Source organism: Rhinoderma darwinii, chromosome 10 (genome assembly GCF_050947455.1).
Source record: "Rhinoderma darwinii isolate aRhiDar2 chromosome 10, aRhiDar2.hap1, whole genome shotgun sequence".
In the NCBI taxonomy this organism is placed as follows: Eukaryota; Metazoa; Chordata; class Amphibia; order Anura; family Rhinodermatidae; genus Rhinoderma; species Rhinoderma darwinii.
The window spans coordinates 102,261,401-102,289,253 of record NC_134696.1 but is presented as its reverse complement, the minus strand read 5'-3'; the positions used below and the strand labels follow the sequence as shown (position 1 = coordinate 102,289,253).

The window sequence follows — 27,853 nt, the reverse complement described above, 5'->3', positions numbered from 1 at the left end:
TATAGAAATAACTTGTTTTATTGGCGCGTCCGGGGAAGAAGAGCAAAAAAGAAAGACTAATTTGCATATATTATCCATGCGCATATATTATATATAGATCTATCCTCTTACAGCCATTTATTAATATAGATATATATTTCTGTCACATGCTATATACAAATAATTTAAAGGGGGTCACTTTTTTCCATTGTCCACCTAATCAACCCATTCAACCCTGGAAGAGAGACCAGCAGGAGAGCAGCGGCGATAGACTCTGGCGGTCAGTGGCCAAGCAGACCCGTTAGAGCACTGGCCTTATAGATTAATATTATTACCCATAATCGCCTTTTATTGAGAAAAAAATTAAGAATCTGTCCAATTCTCTACATTCTAGACGACGAGGAGGGGGAGGGGGAGGAGGTAGCCTGCAGCTTTGTGCTAAGACTTCTAAATATGGGAGAATATACCCCCTAGATGTTGTGAGTGAGTCAGTGAGTGGATATAAAGTGTCTGTTATAGCGCCCCCTGTCTGAATCTCTTTGTGCCTCTTGCTCTGTGTATTGGGAGGTGGGTTGGAGGTGTCTTGGAGTCAGTCTTCTAGCAGGGGGGATGGAAGCTCTGTGTGTTTTTGGTCGTGGGAACGGGGTTGTCAGGCAGGGGAGAGTCAGACATGCATTGAACACGCTATCTGGGACATTGACGTTGATGGGAGGGGGGCAAATTCCTTTCTATCCTTCCTCCATCGTTACATCTTGAGGGTGGAGTCCAGAGACTGAATCCAGCAGCAGAAATGAAGGGATGGAGGACTGATGACTATACGCTTCCAGCAGGAGCTGAGAAAGAAACGGATACAACAAGGAGAAATTGGTAACATTAAACAATGGATATTCAATAAATCTGGTACAACTCCCTTTAAAAAAAAAACTGGCAACACCCCCTTTAAAAAATCTGGCACCACCCCCTTTAAGAAATCTGGCACCACCCCCTTTAAGAAATCTGGCACCACCCCCTTTAAGAAATCTGGCACCACCCCCTTTAAGAAATCTGGCACCACCCCCTTTAAGAAATCTGGTACCACCCCTTTAAGAAATCTGGCACCACCTCCTTTAAGAAATCTGGCACCACCCCCTTTAAGAAATCTTTCACAACCCCTTCAAGAAATCTGGCACCATCCCCCTTCAAGAAATCTGGCACCACCCCCTTCAAGAAATCTGGCACCACCCCCTTCAAGAAATCTGGCACCATCCCTCTTCAAGAAATCTGGCACCACCCCTTCAAGAGATCTGGCACAACCCCCTTTAAGAAATCTGGCACCATCCCCTTTAAGAAATCTGGCACCACCCCCTTCAAGAAATCTGGCACCATCCCCCTTCAGGAAATCTGGCACCATCCCCCTTCAAGAAATCTGGCACCACCCCTTCAAGAGATCTGGCACCACCCCCTTCAAGAAATCTGGCACCACCCCCTTCAAGAAATCTGGCACCATCCCTCTTCAAGAAATCTGGCACCACCCCCTTCAAGAAATCTGGCACTAACCCCCTTCAAGAAATCTGGCACCACCCCCTTCAAGAAATCTGGCACTATCCCCCTTCAAGAAATCTGGCACATCACCATTTAGGAAATCTGGCACCATCCCCCTTAAAGAATCTGGCACCACCCCTTTCAAGAAACCTGGCACTACCCCTTATTCTCTTAAAAAAATCTTGGTACCATCCCCCTTCAGTAAATCTGGCACCATCCCCTACGTCTGTAGAGATCGGGTGGTTAGAACATTGCAAAGATATAATTATAAAATAGGGGTTGGAATAAATGTCATTCTCCTATGTGCCGCCCTATAAACCGTGGTGTGGCAAATTCATAGAGGGGGGGGGGGTCCCTTTTTCTATATCATCCGTCTATTACCAGCTACAAAGAGCGTCTACCTCTGGAGGATGCGGCGCATCCCGTACATTACACTAACAGCCTATTGATTTTAATAGGAACTGTGTAATACCTCATTTTCCCTGTGGTGGTGCTGCTGGTGAATGAAACAGGAAACCTTGTGAACAGTCAATCAGTGGTGGCCCTTTTTAACAAAAAGGGATTGACAAAGTGGAAAACCCTTTTAAGGATTTCCGGTCATCACTTACTTTGAGTTTGTAGAGGCTGCCGTCCGTCAGACTGGGATCCACTAAGACAAAAACAATTTTTTTTTTTTTATATTAAACATTCAAAATAAAAATCAGCGCGTCGGCCATGCACAGTTCTGCCTGTCGTGTGTGTGATCAGCGCCACCCTATATAGATGGAGACCTGCAGGAACCATACAGGAAACTATATCTAGGGCCCAGGATACGATTCTAGAAACATTAGTGCAGACGCCAATACTGTAAACCGCAAAGCTGCTGAAGGTGTCAAACATTGCCCCCTGGTGGCCGCTGTACAGAATGACCAAATAATTTACAGCATTTCATATTTGCCTTGCTGTAATGTGGCACGGCTGATGAACTGCTACAATATTACGCCCCCTGGTGGCAGACTTAGTGATTCTATTAAATTACAAAATGTATATTGATACTATTATTATTGCAGAGGGATTCCGGGGGTCTAGAAAATTGAAGCTTTTTATACCCGTGACACGTAGAGGGACCATTAAATCCACGTATTTAACGCCATTGTTGCTGCTTTTAATGATTTAGGTCCATTTAAAATGTAATGAGGATAAATAACAGACAAAGCGGGAGACAGTCCTCTATAGGAATAACAATTCTGTCTGAGCCTCCGCTGCAGCGTGCGTCGGCTGGCATGAAAGGACTGGGCAATTCATTATAGAAAGTGGCACAGCAGGTGTGATGCCTCTGATAGCAGCGGGTTATCTTAGAGCCGACCGCTCGCTGAGGGCAGATTGACAACAATTACTTGTCTGTAAAAGCCGCTATTGTTGGGAATGGTATCACACTGGCGCTGTTATACTGTATTCTTCCTGCCCAGCAGGAAGGGCATCAAGGAGCGGGCAAGAAAATGTTCTGTCTGGAAGAATTGTTTTTCAAAGAGTTTTAATCGGAAGTAAAGATAGAAAACAGCCGGGATATTTAAGCAGGGGTGGGGCAAGGGGCGGGGCTTATCACTTACTTTGCATTCCTTTGTTTGCATTTGAATTTGTTACCTGTGGAATAACAGAAAAGAAATAGTAACAGATAATTCTATAAACGATCTCAGAACATGGACACGGAATAAGGGCCTGTTCACATCAGCGTTCGCTTTCCGTTCCGGGGTTCCGTTGGAGGTTTCCGTCGGGTGAACCCCGCAACGGAAAGTCAAACTGAAACCACAGCTTCCGTTTCCATCACCATTGATATCAATGGTGACGGAAACATTGCTAATGGTTTCCGTTAGTCACCATTCCGGCAGGTTTCCGTTTTTCCGACGGAATCAATAGCGCAATTAGAGAATTAGACATTATACATTCAATTCCAAATCAAAACAATAACAACATTTATCCAGTTTGTGTTAGGGCGGATTTACAGGAATGTGTAATACGTCCGTGCAACGCGCGTGCTTTTCACTCGCCTCGCACGGATCTATGTTAGTCTATGGGGCCGTGCGGACTGTCAGTGATTTTCACGCAGCGTGTGTCCGTGTGTCCGCTGCGTAAAACTCACGACATGTCCTATATTTCTGCGTTTTTCGCGCATCACGCACCCATTGAGGTCAATGGGTGCGTGAAAATCACGCGCACCACACGGAGGCACTTCCGTGTGACGCACGTGATTCGCGCAACAGCAGGCAAACTCTGAAGCACCACGATCCCTTGTATGTGATAAATAGGCCCAACACCATGAGAAACCTCCCCATATCATGATTTTTGCAGCACCTTGCTTTACCGTTTTCACCGTAATGTGGCTCGAATTCAGTCCTCGGGGGTCGTCTGACAAACTGTCTGTGGCCTCCAGACGCAAAAAGAACATTTTTGCTTTCATCAGTCCACAAAATGTTGCGCCATTTCTCTTTGGGCAGTCAACGTGTTCCGGGGCAAAGTTTAACCTATTCAGGACACGTCTTTTTTGCGGGGAGTTCTTGCTGGTGACTCGGCTTCACTTGATCGTCATGTGATTGCTGCAGATCACTGGTAACTTCAGATCTTCTTTGATCTTTCTGGAGGCGATCATCGGCTGAGCCTTTGCCGTTTCGGCTATTCTTCGATTCATTAGAACGGTAGTTTCCCGCTTCCTTCTGCGTCTTTCAGGTCTTGGTCGCCACTTCGAGGCATTTGAGGTAATTTTGTAAAGGATCTGCCAGGCACAACTTCTGTGTATACGCCCATAGGTAACCAGTCTGCACCTGAGTCTATGTCTCTGAGACTGACTCCATCTTCCACCACTCAGGATGACAGGCTTAGGAGTGGGAGAGCCTATCACAGCCTGGCCAGACGGAGCTAGCTCCCGCCCTCTGTCTATTTATACCTGCCTTTCCTGTTCCTCCTTTGCTTGTGATTCTTCTCGTGTGGTTTCCTGGCCCAGCTACAGCTTCTGACTATTTGACCTTGCTTCATACTGACCACGGCTTTCTGACTACTCTCCTGCTCTGCGTTTGGTACCTCGTTCACTTCTGGTTTGACTCGGCTCGTTCACCACTCTGTTGCTCACGGTGTTGCCGTGGGCAACTGCCCCATTTCCCTTAGCTTTGTGTACCCTTGTCTGTTTGTCTCGTGCACTTACTGAGCGTAGGGACCGCCGCCCAGTTGTACCCCGTCGCCTAGGGCGGGTCGTTGCAAGTAGGCAGGGACAGAGTGGCGGGTAGATTAGGGCTCACTTGTCCGTTTCCCTACCCCCATCATTACATAATCACAAGCCCTATACCTAGTCTACCCTTGTCCCTGACAATACTATGGACCCCCTTGAGACCCTGGCCCAGCAAATGCAGGGTCTCTCCCTACAGGTCCAGGCCCTGGCTCAGAGGGTCAACCAGCCTGACGCTACCATGGTAGTGCCCCTCACCTCACCTCTTGAACCCCACCTCAAGTTGCCTGACCGGTTCTCAGGGGACCGGAGGACCTTTCTCTCCTTTCGGGAGAGTTGTAGGCTCTACTTTCGCTTAAAGCCTCACTCCTCAGGTTCTGAGTGCCAGCGGGTGGGTATAATTATGTCCCGGCTCCAGGAAGGGCCCCAAGAGTGGGCCTTCTCCTTGGCTCCTGACGCCCCTGAACTTTCCTCCGTTGATCATTTCTTTTCTGCTCTCGGACTCATATATGACGAGACTGACAGGACTGCCTTTGCCGAGAGTCAGCTGGTGACCTTACGTCAGGGTAAGAGACCTGTTGAGGAGTATTGTGCTGACTTTAGGAAGTGGTGCGTAGCTTCTCGGTGGAATGACCCTGCCTTAAAGAGGCTCTGTCACCAGATTTTGCACCCCTATCTGCTATTGCAGCAGATCGGCGCTGCAATGTAGATTACAGTAACGTTTTTATTTTTAAAAAACGAGCATTTTTGGCCAAGTTATGACCATTTTCGTATTTATGCAAATGAGGCTTGCAAAAGTACAACTGGGCGTTTTGAAAAGTAAAAGTACAACTGGGCGTGTATTATGTGCGTACATCGGGGCGTGTTTACTACTATTACTAGCTGGGCGTTGTGTATAGAAGTGTCATCCACTTCTCTTCACAACGCCCAGCTTCTGGCAGTGCAGCACTGTGACGTCACTCACAGGTCCTGCATCGTGTCGGCACCAGAGGCTACAGATGATTCTGCAGCAGCATCGGCGTTTGCAGGTAAGTCGATGTAGCTACTTACCTGCAAATGCTGATGCTGCTGCAGAATCATCTGTAGCCTCTGGTGCCGACACGATGCAGGACCTGTGAGTGACGTCACAGATCTGCACTGCCAGAAGCTGGGCGTTGTGAAGAGAAGTGGATGACACTTCTATACACAACGCCCAGCTAGTAAAAGAAGTAAACACGCCCCGATGTACGCACATAATACACGCCCAGTTGTACTTTTACTTTTCAACACGCCCAGTTGTACTTTTGCAAGCCTCATTTGCATAAATACGAAAATGGTCATAACTTGGCCAAAAATGCTCGTTTTTAAAAAATAAAAACGTTACTGTAATGTAGATTGCAGCGCCGATCACAGGCAATAGCAGATAGGGGTGCAAAATCTGGTGACAGAGCCTCTTTAAGGTGCCAGTTTAGGTTGGGCCTGTCGAACGCCCTGAAAGACCTGCTAGTTAGCTATCCCTCTTCTGACTCCTTTGACCAGGTTATGGCTTTAGCGGTACGACTTGACCGACGTCTCAGGGAACGACAACTTGAACGTTTTTGTGTTTTCCCCTCTGACTCCCCCATGATGCCTCCCGAGGTCCCGTTGCTTCGCTCTTCCACGGAAGACTCGGAGGTACCTATGCAACTCGGGGCCCCCGTGTCCCCCCGACAACGTAGAGAGTTCCGCAGGAAGAATGGTCTCTGCTTCTATTGTGGGGATGACAAGCATCAAGTGAACACCTGTCCTAGGCGTAAGAATAAGCAGCCGGAAAACTTCCGCGCCTAAGTGATCATCGGGGAGGTCACTTTGGCGCACAGGTATTTCCCGTAAATATGAAACATAATAAAATCTTGCTTCCCTTTCAGGTCTCTTTTGGTGGTAGGTCTGCTACCGGCAGTGCCTTCGTGGATTCAGGGTCGTCTGCTAATATCATGTCTGTGGAATTTGCTATGTCTCTTGCTATGCCTTTGATTGATTTGCCTAAACCTCTCCCGGTAGTGGGTATCGACTCCACTCCTCTTGCTAATGGTTATTTTACTCAGCATACCCCTGTTTTTGAACTCCTTGTTGGCTCCATGCATTTGGAGCTGTGTTCTGTACTGTTGATGCAGGGATTATCGTACGATTTGGTTCTAGGCCTTCCCTGGTTGCAGTTGCATAATCCCACTTTTGACTGGAATACTGGGGATCTTACCAGATGGGGTAATGAATGTTGTACGTCATGTTTTTCTGTTAATTCTATTTCTCCCCCTGAGGAGGTGAACACGCTACCTGAGTTTGTTCAGGACTTCGCTGATGTTTTCTCTAAGGAGGCCTCCGAAGTGTTACCTCCTCATAGAGAATACGATTGCGCTATCGAATTGGTACCAGGAGCTAAGCTCCCTAAGGGTAGGATATTTAATCTTTCTTGTCCCGAACGTGAAGCCATGAGAGAGTATATCCAGGAATGCCTGGCCAAGGGTTACATTCGCCCCTCTACTTCTCCAGTAGGTGCTGGCTTCTTCTTCGTAGGGAAGAAGGATGGTGGTCTTAGGCCATGCATTGACTACCGTAACTTGAATAAGGTCACTGTAAGGAACCAGTATCCCCTTCCTTTGATTCCTGATCTCTTTAATCAGGTTCAGGGGGCCCAATGGTTCTCTAAGTTTGATCTACGGGGGGCGTATAACCTTATCCGCATCAAAGAGGGGGATGAGTGGAAGACTGCGTTTAACACGCCCGAAGGTCATTTCGAATACCTCGTCATGCCCTTTGGGTTGTGTAATGCTCCTGCGTTCTTCCAGAATTTCATAAATGAGATTTTAAGAGATTACCTGGGGGTATTTCTTGTAGTGTACCTTGATGACATTCTTGTGTTTTCCAAGGACTTGTCCTCCCACATTGAGCATGTCAGGAAGGTGCTCCAGGTCCTTCGGGAAAACAAACTGTTTGCGAAAACTGAAAAATGTGTGTTTGGGGTACAGGAGATACCATTTTTGGGTCAAATCCTCACTCCTCATGAATTCCGCATGGACCCCGCCAAGGTCCAGGCTGTGGCGGAAAGGGTCCAACCTGCCTCCCTGAAGGCGTTACAGTGCTTCCTGGGATTCGCTAATTATTACAGGAGGTTTATTGCTAACTTCTCGGTCATCACTAAGCCTCTTACGGACCTCACTCGCAAAGGTGCTGATCTCCTCCACTGGCCTCCTGAGGCTGTCCAGGCTTTTGAGGTCCTTAAGAAGTGCTTTATCTCGGCCCCGGTGCTGGTTCAGCCCAACCAAATGGAGCCATTTATCGTAGAAGTTGACGCATCCGAGGTGGGAGTGGGGGCTGTCTTGTCCCAGGGTACCAGGTCCCTCACCCATCTCCGTCCCTGTGCCTACTTCTCCAGGAAATTTTCGCCCACTGAGAGTAACTATGATATTGGCAACCGCGAACTCTTAGCCATTAAATGGGCATTTGAAGAGTGGCGCCACTTCCTGGAGGGGGATAGGCACCAGGTAACGGTCCTTACCGACCACAAGAATCTGGTTTTCCTAGAATCTGCCTGGAGGCTAAACCCGAGACAAGCTCGATGGGCGCTATTTTTTACCAGATTCAACTTTTTGGTTACCTATAGGGCTGGGTCTAAAAATATTAAGGCCGATGCTCTGTCGCGTAGCTTCATGGCCAGCCCTCCTTCGGAGGAAGATCCTACTTGTATTTTGCCTCCTGGTATAATCATTTCTTCTATTGATTCTGATTTAGTCTCTGAAATTGCGGCCGATCAAGGTTCAGCTCCCGGAAACCTTCCTGAGGACAAGCTGTTTGTTAACCTGCAATTCCGGCTAAGGGTACTTAGGGAGAATCATGACTCCGCACTATCTGGTCATCCAGGCGTCCTGGGTACCAAACACCTCATTGCCAGAAACTATTGGTGGCCTGGGTTGCCTAAAGACGTTAAAGCTTACGTCGCCGCTTGTGAGGTTTGTGCTAGGTCCAAGACTCCCAGGTCCCGACCAGCGGGCTTACTATGTTCTTTGCCCATTCCCCAGAGACCCTGGACCCATATCTCCATGGTTTTATCATTGATTTGCCTCCATCTCAAGGCAAGTCGGTGGTGTGGGTTGTAGTAGACCGCTTCAGTAAGATGTGCCACTTTGTGCCCCTCAAGAATCTACCCAATGCTAAGACGTTAGCTACCTTGTTTGTCAAACACATCCTGCGTCTCCATGGGGCCCCTGTCAATATTGTTTCTGACAGAGGGGTACAATTTGTTTCTTTGTTTTGGAGAGCCTTCTGTAAAAAGTTGGAGATTGATCTGTCCTTCTCCTCTGCCTTCCATCCTGAAACTAATGGCCAAACTGAGAGGACTAATCAATCTCTAGAACAATATTTAAGGTGTTTTGTCTCTGACTGTCAATATGATTGGGTCTCATTCATTCCCCTCGCCGAATTTTCCCTTAATAACCGGGTCAGTAACTTGTCAGGGGTCTCCCCATTTTTCTGTAATTTTGGGTTTGATCCACGGTTCTCCTCCGTTTCACCTGGTAGTTCCAACAATCCCGAGGTAGAGGTCGTTCATCGTGAACTGTGCACAGTCTGGGCCCAGGTTCAGAAGAACCTAGAGGCGTCCCAGAGCGTACAAAAAACTCAGGCTGATAGAAGACGTTCTGCTAACCCTTTGTTTATAGTCGGGGATCTGGTGTGGTTATCGTCTAGGAACTTGCGCCTTAAGGTCCCGTCCAAGAAGTTTGCTCCCCGGTTTATTGGGCCGTATAAGGTCATTGAAGTCCTCAATCCTGTCTCCTTCCGACTGGAGTTGCCCCCATCTTTTCGAATACACGACGTGTTTCATGCCTCCCTCCTTAAACGCTGCTCCCCGTCCTTGGCTCCCTCGAGGAAACCTCCTGTTCCCGTTCTCACCCCTGAGGGGGTGGAATTCGTGGGCAACTGCCCCATTTCCCTTAGCTTTGTGTACCCTTGTCTGTTTGTCTCGTGCACTTACTGAGCGTAGGGACCGTCGCCCAGTTGTACCCCGTCGCCTAGGGCGGGTCGTTGCAAGTAGGCAGGGACTGAGTGGCGGGTAGATTAGGGCTCACTTGTCTGTTTCCCTACCCCCATCATTACAAATTTTAGCTGAGTTCACATGGGGCGGATACGCTGCATAGAAGCACGCAGCGTATCCGTTCTGTGTGCCGCAGGGAATTCCGTGCGGAAAACTGCAGCACTTAGACATTTCATCCCAGGAGATGGCTGCAGCCTGTGATTGGCTGCAGTCTCGATCACTTGGGATGAAGCGCCATCCCAGGAGGCCGGCCCTCTGACGTCATGCAGGCCGGCCTCCTGGGATGATGTTTCATCCCATGTGACCGCCGCTACAGCCTGTAAGACTGCGCTGGAGGGAGGAACACGGACTTCTGGGTAAGTATAAGATTTTTTTTTATCTGAGTGGCGTTTTTTTGCGGTGGAATCTCTGCAACCCGAATCAAAAAAAGCAACATCTGCTATTTGTTGTGGGTTTTACTTCCCCAATCTCTGAGCGTTTTTTTCCGCTCAGTATTTACGCAGCGTCCGGATGAGATCCACTTTACTGCTCCTGGATTTGCTGCGGATTTTCCACAACTAATTCCGTTGTGCAAAGTCCGCAGTATTTACGCAACATGTGAACTGACCCTCAGGGTATGTTCACACGCTTAGACCTCATGCACACTTCCATTACCGATTTCACGGCCGTTTCTCACCGATCCGTGGGTCCGTTATGGTTTCCGTGTGTACTCAGTGTCCGTTCCTTGTTTCCGTTTCAAACGGACGTTGTGCTTCCGATTGGCTTCCGTGTTTCCGTTAAAAAAACGGAAGGTATTGAACTTTATTTGAACTGGTCACATGTCCCAGTCTGTGAACTTTGGCACGCCCTGCCCTTGCTAGGGAAACGGATCCGTAAAAAACGAACGGCAGACGGAAACCTTCCGTGTGCCGTCCGTTTTATTTCATGAACACATTGACTTCTATGGTCACGGAATCACTGACCAGAGTGGGACATGCTCTACATTTGACGGAACGGAACAACGGATCCGCCAAAATAACGGAAGTGTGCATGGGCCCATTGAAATGAATGGTGCTATCAGTGAAAAAAACGGAGAGCACCCTGAAGGAAAAAACTGAAGTGGGCATGGTGCTATCCGTTTTAGTCACTGATAGCACCATTCGTTTCAATGGCCCCGTGCACACTTCCGTTATTTTGGCGGATCCGTTGTTCCGTTCCGTCAAAAGTAGAGCATGTCCTACTTGGGCAGCACACATGCCTCTCCTGTTGTAACATGTACTGCTCACACAGCTGAAGTGCTTATCAGACCAGAGATCTGCTACACTGTAACGAGCCATACACCTGCGTGAGCTGTGCATTTTTAAGACCGATTCTCAGCCTCTGGGTGTAAATGAGAATGTTTCCATTCACTAACATTAAGCTGAGATATTGAAAATACTCCGAATAGAAACACAAAGGTCCGGATGTACTAAGAATTGTGTTTCATACTCCAGTCTTCGTCAGAAAACCGTAGAAGTAAAATGCAAAAAATTGAAGAGGAACGCGCCAGAAACGGACACCTAAATTTGTGACTTTTTCCACCACTAAAGTGACGCAAATTGGGTAAATGACGGCTAAAATCTATAAAGGGGTTACAGAACTTTTCATTATGCAATGATTAAGCTTCATTTATATAAAACTGGAGGAGCCCTTTAAATTTGGCCGTGTCCATGACCCTTTAACCCATTATGGATAAGCAGTGAAGATACTTACTAATAGCGGTGATGATCCCCAGTAGAAACATGACAATTGCGAGAACGAGACCGGTCATTCTTACGGTATCATAATCTAAAGGAAATCAGAGAAAGTTAGTGATGTGGAGAAAAGCGGGGAAGGCAGGACGTGCAGGCGGAGTGCGACAACAAGCAGCTACTTATCTTCCCGCCAAAAACACTTCTAATAAAGGAAGGGGGTTGAAGTATTTGGATGCATATCGTTGACCTTGGGACAAGATTTCTGTGTCTCTAGGAGCCCCTTCTCATTACAGAACACTGTAATGTACCCCATATATGTACCCCGTATAATGTACACTGCCCCGAGTTCTAATGATGGAGATCAATGCACTGAGGCAGAGTTTTTTATAGGTTCTATTATAGTATAATTGTGGCAATGTATGGCAGTATTATTCACAATACTGTGTCTTACTGTTAGCTGGTATTAATTGATCATGATATGGTGATATGATGTGGGCACTAGATGAAAGTATTATTTGGGCATTGTATTGCAGTATTATTTGGGTAGGACGTGAAAGGAACTGTGAAATTGGGTGTCAAAAAAAATTGAAATTTTTTCACAATTTAATGCATCCAGTCACAAGTCACACTTCAATAGAAACCAATGGTAAACATTGGGTGAACCTAGCGCTCTACTTTGGGACACTTGAGATGAAACCCAGGCTCAGATTGGGCACCTTATGGCAGATTTTTCTTTAACCTGGTCCTGTTATCTTCCATATTCATCTCCTACTAATCTGGGGAACCCCTAGTTTTAAAGTGATTAGTAGAAATATATTCCCCAATACAAATTTTGCCAATTCTTGAATCCTTTTGTCTGTGATGAGGATAAATTGGGTGAATTGACACGTCTGTGGTTGGCGCGTTTGGCAACATTTTTAAATCTATTCACTGTTTTTAGTCTATGAACTGGGAGATTTGGGCAAATCTGTTGGATTATTTTGCTCAAGAAACATTTTATCTAATAGACATTACCACCAATGGTCTAGAAGGCATCTACTTACCATAGACAAAGGGGTCTTCATTTCCATATATGTTAACTGCAAGGAAGACAGAAAAGACAGTAATATAATAATATAATGATCACATGATCTATTCATTATTATTCCCACATAGCCCCTCCCCCACACACATTACAAATTTACATAAAAATTTATCAATTAGTAATGGCCTCCATGAAAATACTAGAATGCAATGGGGCACTGGTCCCAAAATGTGCAGCACTGATGCTTTTTGGCAAATGACCCTGTGCTTCTGATTGGTCAAGCAGACTTCTTTGTTGGATGGTTTGATGGGAGTCATTTAGAAGGTTTCTTTCAATATCGATTTATTAGGGTACTTCGCTAGTGTCTCCTCAAGATACCCTGACTGTAAAGAGTTTGTCTAGTGGTAAATACTCAGGCGATCATCAATAAATCTACTCATAGATGCCAAGGGTTAGTGAGATATCTGCCCATCTTGGCTACCCTCAATTCTCCGGTGGCACCACTGAAGCAACTGAGGCACCAAAAACTAGTAGGTCTACGAAGCCGTTGCATCTGATTGGTTAAGAGGACGCTTTCTAGGATTAGACGATTGTTTAGTGGATCTAGATTTATAGATGCCATTGGTTGCTCAGCCATCTGCCAGTTCTTCCCTTCTTTGGTGACACCAATGACAGTAGGGTGGGTCAATTGGCTGGAATGAGGCATTTACAAGGGTGGACTGAGAGTGGCCTGAGCCCCTAACCAATAATGGTTAAAGACCCCTGTAACCAACCAGCAGAGTTATAAAAAACTTGAAACGGGTTAAGACCTTGCATCTGACCCAGCGGTTGTGGCCCCTTTGGTAATGGGTCCTAGGGCACTTATTGATGCCCAAATGGTCAATCTTCCTATGGTGAGTTATTTCTTAACATGCCACCCCATGGACTGTCTAAGACCATTGTAATGGAGCCTCCACACTGTACATAGTCTTCTTGGTCACTCTACGGCTCCAGCAATGATATAAGGGATTAAAGTGTATACTGGTATGAAGCTAAATTTGCCTCAAGTCTTGATGTCCTTAAAGAGCGACAACTGATCCTTAAGGGTGAAGTTCACATTTACCCTGGTATTTAAATATATTAATATGTAAATGGCTCCTGGAGATAAGTGTCCTCCTAACTCACAGAGGTTCTTGCTCTTAGAACCTAAAGGAGAACTCTGTCTTCTGGTCATAGGATTCCCCAGGCTCCTTTCATTACCGTTGTTCATGACCTTAGCTTATGAATATGAAGAAGCTGTGAATATCAGTGATAAAGGACGCTATTGCGCTCTACAATATTTCTGTTGACCATTCAAGACCATCCAATCAAAGATCTCCAAATTCTATTCTGTACCAAAGAGGCAGCTGCTATAGGGCACCTGGAGAGATGGGGCTCAGCCCATGTTGGGCTCATCCTTATGCCAATGGGTTGTGAGGACCTGTTCAGGGATCCCCTATCTACAGGTCTTACAACATTTGCTAAGGGTGTTGGGGGGTGGAGGCACCCTCTTTGCTATGGGCACCCCTTTTCTCTATGTATAACCCTACATATAAGGTACATACACAATATACGTGGTGCAGTTAGAAGTTTCAGTATATGCCATAACATTGGCTCCACCCTAAAGGCTGATGGACTACTTCTTTTTCTACCCATCATGGAGAGAGATTGTTAAAAAAAAATTAATTGACATTGAGAATTAATTTTCCACTTGTATATTGGGAATTATCGGATATATCCGATAAAAATCCATTCGAGTCATGGTTTCTGGAGTCCCATGGAAGACGATAATTTGCCAATTCATTCACTCATGATCAGATTGGGCAGATCGATTGGCTCATTCTTCATAGTGACGTCAGTCCGGATTGCACAGTGTGAATATGAAAATAGGGTGACATTTCCACTGCTTTGAATCAATACATTTAGGGTTAAGTAAAGAGTCTAGGCAGTGCACAAGGCAAAGAAAAGTCTAGGACTACTACGGCAAGAGTGCAAAGGGATTTAAGGATTCCTAAGAGCGTTTTTTTCCGAGGACCGGAGAAAAAGTCTAGAATTTATTGAATTGCTAAGTGGCTGAGTCTACTTTTAGCCCAGTGCCAGGAATCTAATGGCTGCACTTTTTCCTGTACGGTTTTACGACCCAGATCAGAGTCTTTGAAGTGTAATATTATGATTGCTATTCCACCGCTCACCACTGGGGGCAGAAGAGAGCAAGAGCTGGAAGATGTTTACTGAAATCCAAATTATGCAGCAAAACAAAGTTAATTAGTATCAGACCTTCTAGTCGAAGATTGAATTAAGCGGCGGGAACGTGCATATCATTTCATGCTGCTATTCTGAAATCAGACCGAAAATAAAAACCGGCTTGTTGCAATTGTCAGCTTTTAGTTAATCAGGACGAATAGCAGTGGAACCGGCTCTAAATTTAAGACCCCAAATGTAAAATCTAAGACTTGTGCTAGACAATATGAATAATATAAACCTTCTACAAGTGCTAAAATAGCCCATTCACCAATGACGTACCATGCCGCCATGCTGTATGGAAGTATTTAATGGAAACTGGTTGTAGAGCTGTCCCATTTACTGCATTGATCATGTAGTTTTAGGGGTCCCCCATGGCACGCTGGTTGGAAATTACTGCTGCATGGGATGTACATACATTGGTAACCTCTACAATATCTCAGGGCCCCCACAAACCCCTTTAGGGGGGTAAGGTGGTAAGAACCTCAGGCTGGATTTGGGTCTTAAAGGGGTTTTCCACCTTCTGACAACTAATGACCTATTCACCGGATAGGTCATCAGTACATGGTCTGTTGGGGTCCGACACCTGGACCCCGCACAGATAAGCTGGTCCGGTGCCTCCGTGCACCGGACGTACGTGCTGGAAGCGGCCAAGCCATAACATCCGGTGGCCTGCGGCCACCGGAGCGGCTGATATACTGGTAACCTATCCGGTGGATAAGACATCAATTTTCAGAAGGTGGAAAACCTATTTAATTATTGGCTAACATGTTAGTCCCCATGGAGAGGAGGAGCCCGGCACTGACTTACTATGTCCATGGGTAAGGGCCATGGGTTCCACCTGGAGCCCCCATTTCCCATATGACCCATGACAACTGCACAGTCAACGTCGATGGTATATATTCTTGTTCATCCTTTCTGCTATGGGGCCTATGAACTCAGATTGGCCCTATCACCGTCTCCCAAAAGAAGAAATGGTCTAAGGGTCCTGCTACCCTTGTTCCTATGAGGGATCAATATTGGTGTGGGTTCTCTAACCCCAGTAAAGAAGAGGTTGGGGCATCTTTATTTTTGCTACGAGACCTGCCCTTCTTTTTTTTTATACCTTGTGAGTGGGGCTTTTAATAAAAATATGGCATTTTTCAGGCATGAAACAATAGATTTTGTAATGAATGCTCCATAACTTCACTAAAAGCTCAAAAATAAATGAAGCTGAATGGAGACTGGGGGAGGGGATGGAGATGGATAGACAGCACTTTGGGGACTTCAGAGGTCAGCAGGGAATCCTCGGCGCATCTCGTGAAGCTTCTCACATTCACCGCCTTGTAGGAAGACATTGAGTCAGCACATTCACACCCCACTGCTCCCGACAAGAGCCGCAGGAAAGCCGTCCATTAACCACAACATTATAGGCAGCGGCGGGGACGCACTCTACCTATCAGGTCCATTTTGGGAGATATCTGATTTCTGAGCCTAAATGTGCGGTGAACGGAAAGGGAAGCTCAGAATATTGTATAATCTCCCGGACCAAATGTTGCGTAATATTATTATTATTATTTATTTTTTCTATTTTTTGGGGGATTTTTTTAATTATTATTTTTACTACTACTACTACTATGATTCTAGTAATTATCTGTTAATTTTTATGGATTCTTCTATCACTAGAACATTCATTTCCTTCAACATCCCAGCAGACAAGTAAATTATATCTGAACCTGAAGCAGCATTAATGAAATATTGAGCAGAAAGCATCTAAACGCGGCGTGTCATTGGCAGGAAAGGAAAGGTCATTGGAGAGATTTGGAGGTACACTTTACTGAAGCAGCAATTTTAGAAAATTACTTCTTCAATGACATAATGTAAATAGCAGAAGCTCTTAAAGGGGCTGTCCGTATAGTTTATTTTAGTGACCCTTTCCAGTCGAATTTATAATATCATTGCTAGGTAAATATACTATAATACTGCCCCCTATAAACAACAAAATAATTACTATAATACTGCCCTATATACAAGAATATAACTACTATAATACTGCTCCCTATATACAATAATATAACTACTATAATACTGCCCTATATATAAGAATATAACTACTATATTACTGCCCCCTATATACAAGAATATAACTACTATAATACTGCCCCCTATATACAAGAATATAACTACTATAATACTGCCTCCTATATACAAGACTATAACTACTATAATACTGTTCCCTATATACAAGAATATAACTACTATAATACTGCCCCCTATATACAAGAATATAACTACTATATTACTGCCCCCTATATACAAGAATATAACTACTATAATACTGCTCCCTATATACAATAATATAACTACTATAATACTGCCCTATATACAAGAATATAACTACTATAATACTGCTCCCTATATACAATAATATAACTACTATAATACTGCCCTATATACAAGAATATAACTACTATAATACTGCTCCCTATATACAAGAATATAACTACTATTATACTGCCCCTATATACAAGAATATAACTACTATAATACTGCTCCTATATACAAGAATATAACTACTATAATACTGGCCTCTATATACAAGAATATAACTACTATAATACTGCCCTCTATATACAAGAATATAACTACTATATTACTGCCCCCTATATACAAGAATATAACTACTATAATACTGCCCCTATATACAAGAATATAACTACTATTATACTGCCCCTATATACAAGAATATAACTACTATAATACTGCCCCTATATACAAGAATATAACTACTATAATACTGCCCTATATACAAGAATATAACTACTATAATACTGCTCCCTATATACAAGAATATAACTACTATAATACTGCCCTATATACAAGAATATAACTACTATAATACTGCCCCTATATACAAGAATATAACTACTATAATACTGCTCCTACATACAAGAATATAACTACTATAATACTGGCCTCTATATACAAGAATATAACTACTATAATACTGCCCTCTATATACAAGAATATAACTACTATATTACTGCCCTCTATATACAAGAATATAACTACTATATTACTGCCCCCTATATACAAGAATATAACTACTATAATACTGCCCCTATATACAAGAATATAACTACTATTATACTGCCCCTATATACAAGAATATAACTACTATAATACTGCCCCAATATACAAGAATATAACTACTATAATACTGCCCTATATACAAGAATATAACTACTATAATACTGCTCCCTATATACAAGAATATAACTACTATAATACTGCCCCCTATATACAAGAATATAACTACTATAATACTGCCCCTATATACAAGAATATAACTACTATAATACTGCCCCCTATATACAAGAATATAACTACTATAATACTGCCAACTATATACAAGAATATAACTACTATAATACTGCCCCTATATACAAGAATATATCTACTATAATACTGCTCCTATATACAAGAATATAACTACTATAATACTGCTCCTATATACAAGAATATAACTACTATAATACTGCTGCCTATATACAAGAATATAACTACTATAATACTGCCCCTATATACAAGAATATAACTACTATAATACTGCCACCTATATGCAAGAATATAACTACTATAATACTGCTCCTATATACAAGAATATAACTACTATAATACTGCTCCCTATATACAAGAATATAACTGCTATAATACTGCTCCTATATACAAGAATATAACTACTATAATACTGCCCCTATATACAAGAATATAACTACTATAATACTGCCCCCTATATACAAGATTATAACTACTATAATACTGCCCCTATATACAAGAATATAACTACTATAATACTGCCACCTATATGCAAGAATATAACTACTATAATACTGCTCCTATATACAAGAATATAACTACTATAATACTGCTCCCTATATACAAGAATATAACTGCTATAATACTGCTCCTATATACAAGAATATAACTACTATAATACTGCCCCTATATACAAGAATATAACTACTATAATACTGCCCCTATATACAAGAATATAACTACTATAATACTGCCCACTATATACAAGGATATAACGACTATAATACTGCTCCTATATACTAGAATATAACTACTATAACACTGCCCCTATATACAAGACTATAACTCCTATAATACTGCCCCTATATACAAGAATATAACTACTATAATACTGCTCCTATATACAAGAATATAACGACTATAATACTGCCCCCTATATACAAGAATATAACTACTATAATACTGCTCCCTATATACAAGAATATAACTACTATAATACTGCCCACTATATACAAGGATATAACGACTATAATACTGCTCCTATATACTAGAATATAACTACTATTATACTGCCCCTATATACAAGAATATAACTACTATAATACTGCCCCTATATACAAGAATATAACTACTATAATACTGCTCCTATATACAAGAATATAACTACTATAATACTGCCTCCTATATACAAGAATATAACTACTATAATACTGCTCCTATATACAAGAATATAACTACTATAATACTGCTCCTATATACAAGAATATAACTACTATAATACTGCCCCTATATACAAGAATATAACTACAATAATACTGCCCCTATATACAAGAATATAACTACTATAATACTGCCCCTATATACAAGAATATAACTACTATAATACTGCCCCTATATACAAGAATATAACTACTATAATACTGCCCCTATATACAAGAATATAACTACTATAATACTGACCCCTATATACAAGAATATAACTACTATAATACTGCCCCCTGTATACAAGAATATAACTACTATAATACTGCCCCTATATACAAGAATATAACTACTATAATACTGCTCCTATATACAAGAATATAACTACTATAATACTGCCCCCTATATACAAGAATATAACTACTATAATACTGCCCCCTATATACAAGAATATAACTACTATAATACTGCCCATATATACAAGAATATGACTACTATAATACTGCCCCTATATACAAGAATATAACTACTATAATACTGCTCCTATATACAAGAATATAACTACTATAATACTGCTCCTATATACATGAATATTACTACTATGATACTGCCCCTATATACAAGAATATAACTACTATAATACTGCCCCTATATACAAGAATACAACTACTATAATACTGCTCCTATATACAAGAATATACCTACTATAATACTGCTCCCTATATACAAGAATATAACTACTATAATACTGCTCCCTATATACAAGAATATAACTACTATAATACTGCTCCTATATACAAGAATATAACTACTATAATACTGCTCCTATATACAAGAATATAACTACTATAATACTGCCCCTATATACAAGAATATAACTACTATAATACTGCCCCTATATACAAGAATACAACTACTATAATACTGCTCCTATATACAAAAATATACCTACTATAATACTGCTCCCTATATACAAGAATATAACTACTATAATACTGCTCCCTATATACAAGAATATAACTACTATAATACTGCTCCCTATATACAAGAATATAACTACTATAATACTGCTCCTATATACAAGAATATAACTACTATAATACTGCTCCCTATGTCTATCTAATTTTTTAAACTGGAGTTTATATTTTCTTATTTGTAGAGGGAGAATAGTAATAGTAATTTTATGTAATATATTTAATAAAAAAACACATTTCTCCATTAAACTCTATCTATCTATCTATCTATCTATCTATCTATCTATCTATCTATCTCATATCTAGCTGAAGACATCTGAGCGGCAAACTGCAGAAATGGGCTGTGACCGAGAAAAGTCATATAGGTCTCGACCGGATGGAGAAAAAGAACTAGAATCTGAGACGTCACCGGTGAGTCATTTAATGTAAATGTTTATTCTGCCTCTAATCAGTACTGTAGTCACTGTATAATCTGCAGCGAGATGATGGGTGCTATGATTATGATATGATTTTTTTTTTGTGCAAACCTATATGGCAGGGGTTGCACTAAATTGAGCTGTATTTGTGCTGGTGTTGTATATATGTAATGAGCTGGGTTAAGGTACTATATATATGTACTGAGCTTAGTTCTGGTGCTGTATATATGTAATGAGCTTGGTTCTGGTGCTGTATATATGTACAAAGCTTGGTACTGGAGATGTATATATGTAATGTGCTTGGTTCTGGGGATGTATATATGTATTGAGCTTGGTTCTGGGGATGTATATATGTATTGAGCTTGGTTCTGATGCTATATTTATGTACTGAGCTTGGTTCTGGTGCTGTATATATGTAATGAGCTTGGTTCTGGGGATGTATATATGTATTGAGCTTGGTTCTGCTGATGTATATATGTATTGAGCTTGGTTCTGGGGATGTATATATGTATTGAGCTTGGTTCTGGGGATGTATATATGTATTGAGCTTGGTTCTGGGGATGTATATATGTATTGAGCTTGGTTCTGATGCTGTATTTATGTACTGAGCTTGGTTCTGGTGCTGTATATATGTAATGAGCTTGGTTCTGGTGTTGTGTATAGAACTATATTGCTTGTAAAATGTACAAATGGCTTTATGCTCGAGTTACATAGAAAAAAATGTGGAAAAGAAATGACACGTCATTGATTGGTAGAGAAAACAAACATCGCAAGGGGGAAGGAGATGTCCGGAACGAGGTAGGGGTGAGGGGTGCCAAACTGAATCTTTGCCCCGGGTGCTGGAGAACCTAGCTATGCCTCTGTGCATTCGTATGAATGCTCCTTCCTGATCATTGTTCTGTCTAAGCAGTGATCAACTGACAAATTCTTATTCGTTGACTGATTTAGTCTTTTATGCTTCTCTGAAAATCATCATTGTCGGCAATAGATATCCAAGCGTAAACCGGGATATGGTGCTGACATTATGTAAACTGTATGGGGCCCGAACTATCGTTTTTATTGACTGTTCATTTGCATACAGTTTACATTGGCCCATGTAAAGATCCTTTAAAGGAACAGTGTCACGAAAAAAATTTTTTTACATCAGTTTGCTTTTAGTGCTTTATTAAAAACTTTTATATTTATTTGTGTGTTTGTGTTTTACTTTTTTTTATTTTTTTACTTTTTCTTCCCTATGGGGGCTGACATTTTTTTTCTCAATTTTTGTATGTGTCGATTAACGTCAATCCCCTCGTTTCTCCCGGCACTAGCCAGGATAAAGGAGGGGGGGATTCTGAGAGCTCACTAGAGCGAGTGAGTTTTCCCAAATTTTGCAGCATAAAGCAATGTGGTTGCTTTACCACATGCAATGCTGCAATTTTGGGAATTGCTCCATCTAGTGACCAGCACTGGGAAATATAAATTAGAATCTAATTTATAATATTTCCTGACTCGTGAAAAAAAAAAAAAAATAGAACAATGTTTAATCACCTACACACTAATTGTTTAACTAAAAAAAAACAACATTTTTTTCTAGCAACACATTCCCTTTAATGATTGCCGATCGTTCTGTCATTGTTTGTGATCGGCGCTCGTTATTGACAATCCCAGTATTACTCTGTTCAGTAGATCTATTAGACTCCCGTCACTTTGTCTGCAGTTGTTATATTTTTGGAATTTTGGAATTTTTTTACTTCTTGCTGTCTTGAGTGCCTATAGTTTTTTTTTATATTTCATCTTTAGTTCCTTCATCTCCTCCTGAAACATCTTGATCAAGTACTATAGATTATTGTTAGTTTATTTCCACAACTTTTTGAGATTATCAGATAATTTATAATGTCTTCTGCACTAGGACCAGGTCATGGGGTTCCCTCAATACACGAGGCTACATTGGGTTGAGTTCAACCTTAATATTGATTTATTCCAAAATGTTGCACTCTCCATAATAACTGAAGCTAAAAGGAATATGGATCAGTCCAGTCTGCCAGTCAGATTAATAGTCATGTCATTAATGTGTTACTGGATGGGATATTGATTACATAGCAGATATTTGCAATTGGCTTGAGAAGAGGAAATTGGGAGTATTGGTTTGGACAACCTTCAATTATGTCGGGATTGTTGACCACTACATGGTTAATTTCTCTAGCTGTGCACTCAAAAATAAAAATGTTATGGATCTGTGAATGTCATCAAGTATAAAACCAAATTTCAGATTCCCAAGTTGGATAAAATATGAAAATATGAAAGCCATCAACATCACAGAATTCAACTAAGCTCCCTTGTGACCAAGGGTGAAATCATAAAGTACTAAATTATGTTGACAGTATTTAAAGCGGTTGTCCAGGCACGGACAACTGACGACCATTTCACAGGATAGGTCATCAGTATATGAACTTGGGGGTCCGACACCCGGACCCTGCACCGATCAGCTGCTCCGGTTGCTTCCGGGCTCCGGATGTCCATGCCGGAAGCAGATGGCTCCGGTCACGGAATAGGAGTAGAGTTGCTGTTCTGCAGCACGGCCACTATGCAGTAGTCAGAGCCATCTGCTTACTCTTCATAATATCTGGAGCAGCTAATCAGTTCGGGTTTCGGACCCCCACCAATCATATACTGATGACCTACCCTGTAGATAGGTCATCAGTTGTCCGTGACTGGACAACCGGTTTAAGGTCATGTACATACAAATACTCAATTAAACTAGCAATACTCCACAAATATCAATAACAACTGTACTCTAGGTAATTTATATAACTCAACTAAGCTCCCCTATGACCACAGAGCTGTAAAATATAAAGCAATTAATGATGGGAACTGTATTTCTAGGCCATGTACATAAAAATACGCACTTAAACTCACAGTACTCAATGAATAGTAATAACTTCCATCTAGGTTATCTACAAAACTCAACTTAGCTCTCCTATGACCACAGGTGATACGGCAAAGATCTAAAATATGAAGAACTCACCAACTGCAGGGGGAAGGAAGCATTACACCGATCCCTTGAAAATTAATGGACTGTCTTTGTACTGTACAAACATGTCAGGTCCTCCAGAAAATGTGACGCTTATTATAGACATTCTCCTCTCTGGTTTATAGATAAGGATCCTGAATGGAGTACCCTACCCCCCTTTGATCCCAGAATCCCCTAATAGGTTTATTTAAAAAAGGATTTTCAAAACCAGACCCCCTATAAAGAAGACCTGTGTCCTGAGCGCAATATATCTTAGAGGTGTTTCCAGGATTGAAAAAAGCATGACTGCTGTCCTCCAAAAACAGCGCCACATCTGCCCACAGCCTGTGTTTGGTATTGCAGCTCAGCCCGATTCAATGGACCAGAGCTGCAGTACCAGACGAAACCCATGGAAACCTACCCTGGAAACCCATTTTAAACAAGCTTATTCCCTTCCCAGTAGATGACCACTATGGTGGAGCTCCTATTAGATCTACTGGCGTCCAGGCTTTGCTGTGTGCCTTTGCCTGGAAGCCTTTGCCTACTTAGTAGAGATCTGGACAGCATACTGCTCTTACCCAGGACAATGGGTTTCCATATACGAAGCAAGGGTTTTCCTAAGTTTCCTGTTACGATGTCAAGAAACAATATAGACCTCCCAATTGACGTTGCCACCTTTGGCCTCACCTCATGTTGGCCGGACAGTGCCCTATATCTACAGTTGCATCAGGACCCCTCACACAGGTCCGTTGAGGTCATCCTTCATTCTCCTCCATCTGCGTCTTTTGCCATTTTTGCAATTCATCCTATATCCTGACAAGTGGGGTTGGCATAAGCAGAATAAGATACCAACATGGAAGAAGAGGCCACACATGCTTCAAGGTAGATGCCTTCACTAATATATGATCTCGAGCAGTTGCTAGGTGACTGACCAAACGAGGGAAGGAGAAGTCGGAGCCAATTAGTTAGGTGATGTGGCTAGTTTGGGATGAATGTAAAGCTATGTCTTTTTATAGGTCAGCGGTTTGGTTTAGCGCCTTCATTACTGCTGAATACATTAAAGCATCTGCAGCGCCTGGTGCCACCGAACGGCACTGGGAGGGGCAGCGGGCATCCGTTATTCTTCGGATCAGTTGAACTCAGAAGATCCTATTTCAGGAGTCCCTGTGTGGAGCCTTGGGGGAAACCTAAGCAGCTGGCAGCCCCATTATTCATTCCAGGCCAAGCCGTATATCTTCCTAATAGAGTCCTGAAAGCTCATTCCAGGACACAACGATGGGAAATGACTCAAAGATCGCCAGTTTTATTGTACTAATCTTTATTATTATTAGATTATCACCCTATTGGGGTATGTTATGTTAAAAGAGGGGGTGCAGTAGCCTAGAAGAGGTCCTCCTCAATTTTCTAAAGCCACAAGCCATGCCAAGAATGCCTCTGGAGGACCACTAGCCGCCATTCAAATCAATGGACCTTTGTAATTCTTAGTTATTCCTCCGGAGGCGCTATAGGAAATATTAGCAACCGTACCATAGGTCCCTCTGGCAGCTGATCTTGGGGGCTCCCAGTAGCAGGATCCCCCATGATCAACTAGTCTTGGGGATGAAGGGCACTCAAGAGATGAGGTTTTCCATCTATAGCCACAGCCCATTTGCATTAATAATTCATGAACCTAAAACATTTTCTTGCCGGTCTGATTCCCCCTGATCTGAATGTAATTCTCCAGTGATGATTATAAAGAATGGTAACTCTCTTCTAGATTGGGGTGGTGTCATCTCTTATGTCTGGTGCTTTAGTTGGGTCATCACCACAGACAAGATTTTTGGGGTCACCTGATGATTTACTGTGACCAAAGGGGGGGGGGGGACAAATTACAATGTGCCCTAAAACATTTACAGAAATGATCACACTCATCATCATTATCATCACAACTATTATCACCCTCAACATCATCACCACTACTATCACCACCCTCAAAATCATCAGTATCATCACCACCATCATCATCATCACCCTCTACATAATTATTATTATCACCACCATCATCATCATTATCATCATCACCATCATCATCATCATCACAACTATTATCACCCTCAACATCATCATCATCACCACCATCATCATCATCACCATCATCATCATCACAACTATTATCACCCTCAACATCATCATCACCACCATCATCATCATCATCACCACTACTATCATCACCCTCAACATCATCAGTATCCTCACCACCACCATCATCATCACCACTACTATCCTCACTCTCTACATAATTATCATCATCACAAATATCACCATCACCACTACTATCATCACTATCATCATCACAACTATTATCACCCTCAACATCATCCGTATCATCATCACCACCATCATCATCATCATCACTACTATCATCATCCTCAACATCATCATCATCACCACCACTACTATCATCACACTCAACATCATCCTTATCATCACCACCATCATCACCACTATTATCATCAACCTCAACATCATCGTTATCATCACCACTATTATCATCACCCTCAACATCATCATTATCATCACCACCATCATCATCATCACTATCATCATCACAACTATTATCACCCTCAACATCATCAGTATCATCATCATCACCACCATCATCATCACCACTACTATCATTACACTCAACATCATCGTTATCATCACCACCATCATCATCACCACTACTATCATCCTCAACATCATCCTTCTCATCACCATCATCATCATCATCACCATCATCATCACCACTATTATCATCACCCTCAACATCATCGTTATCATCACCACCATCATCACCACTATTATCATCACCCTCAACATCATCGTTATCATCACCACCATCATCATCACCACTACTATCATCCTCAACATCATCCTTATCATCACCACCATCATCATCACCTCTACTATCATCACCCTCAACATCATCCTTCTCATCACCCCCATCATCACCACTACTATCATCCTCAACATCATCCTTATCATCACCACCATCATCATCACCTCTACTATCATCACCCTCAACATCATCGTTATCATCGCCACCATCATCATCACCACTATTATCATCACCCTCAACATCATCGTTATCATCACCACTATTATCATCACCCTCAACATCATCCTTATCATGACCACCATCATCATCACCACTACTATCATCATCCTCAACATCATCCTTCTCATCACCATCACCATCATCATCAAAATCCATAACATATTCTGCAGCGTTCTACAGAATAATCCTTCTAGTAACCCCTTCCTCTCCTTCTCACCATTCATCCTCTTCTTCACTTTCTCAAGTGCCCCTCCAGCAGATCCTTCTTATATCTTTCTGCATTGAATCTAGGACACATTGTGCGCCCCCTGATTCATAGACACCCCGTCCCTGTGGAACCCTTAAAGTGTGACCCTAATATCTGCAAAGGACTTTACAAGAACCGAGAAGGCGGCGAATAGGATAATACGGATAAAGAATAGACCCCTAATGACCCCAAACCCTGCGCGTTGCCCCTCCATACATTCTGCATGGTCAATAGCCCCCTGTATTCTGGCCTGCCCCCTGCTATTCCGCTATTAACCCCACGTGCTCCTGCTTGCAGCAATGCATAGGAAGCGCTGCTCAGCTGGGACACTGCAATGCACCTGCAGTAATGATGGAGGAGGAACGTGCTGCAGAGAAGACGTCTACCCCGCAGAGTGCGGCCAACACAAGACCCAAAAGAAAAGCCCTAGAGACCCCACCGGACCCATTACAAAGAAAATTAACCCTTCCTGTACCCTATAAAAGGGTATCGCATGGACCAAGGTGTAACAACCCCAGGTTCTAGAGCCCAAATTTTAATAATTCTTGGGCACCCGAGGGCCACAGACAGCCACGTGGGCACCCTAGGGCCACGCACACTCTGTCTTACCTGTTCCGCTTCTTTCGGTTGGGGTAGCCATGCTGTAGCGCAGGAGAGAGCGACACTAGTTCCCCTGTACTGAGGTGAATAGCGCGCGGTGCCAATCTATAGGATTTTTGTCGATGTCCTATAGGGTGTGTGCATGGGTGGACACGATGCCAAGAGTCAATGCATGTAGCAGAGCCCAGCGGGTGCAGCGGTGTACGGTCTATGTCAATAATGTATATGGTGTAGTATCTGCCGCTCTTCTGTACTGCAGACCTGAAGTCACACAGCTGGTTAAGGTGGGGAGGGAGCGGAGGAGGAG

General features: G+C 42.6%; 1 protein-coding gene across 1 annotated transcript; it reads right to left on the bottom strand.

Annotated features, from left to right (window-relative positions):
- LOC142662300 (sodium/potassium-transporting ATPase subunit gamma-like) lies at window positions 1–27,853 on the bottom strand. The gene is made up of 6 exons (XM_075840447.1): window positions 27,556–27,853; window positions 12,499–12,534; window positions 11,475–11,549; window positions 3,090–3,123; window positions 2,109–2,149; window positions 1–812 (listed from the first exon to the last, which is right to left on the bottom strand). Exons 1-6 carry the CDS (start codon window positions 27,584–27,586, stop codon window positions 793–795), a joined length of 237 nt encoding a protein of 78 aa, XP_075696562.1. The 5' UTR covers window positions 27,587–27,853; the 3' UTR covers window positions 1–792.

Coding starts and splice junctions, on each gene's coding strand:
- LOC142662300 (XM_075840447.1), bottom strand. CDS start 27,586: ATGGCTACCCCAACCGAAAGAAGCGGAACAG. Junction 3,124..11,474: donor GGGGATCATCACCGCTATTA/GTAAGTATCTTC, acceptor GTTATTCCACAG/GTAACAAATTCAAATGCAAA. Junction 2,150..3,089: donor TGCAAACAAAGGAATGCAAA/GTAAGTGATAAG, acceptor TTTTTGTCTTAG/TGGATCCCAGTCTGACGGAC.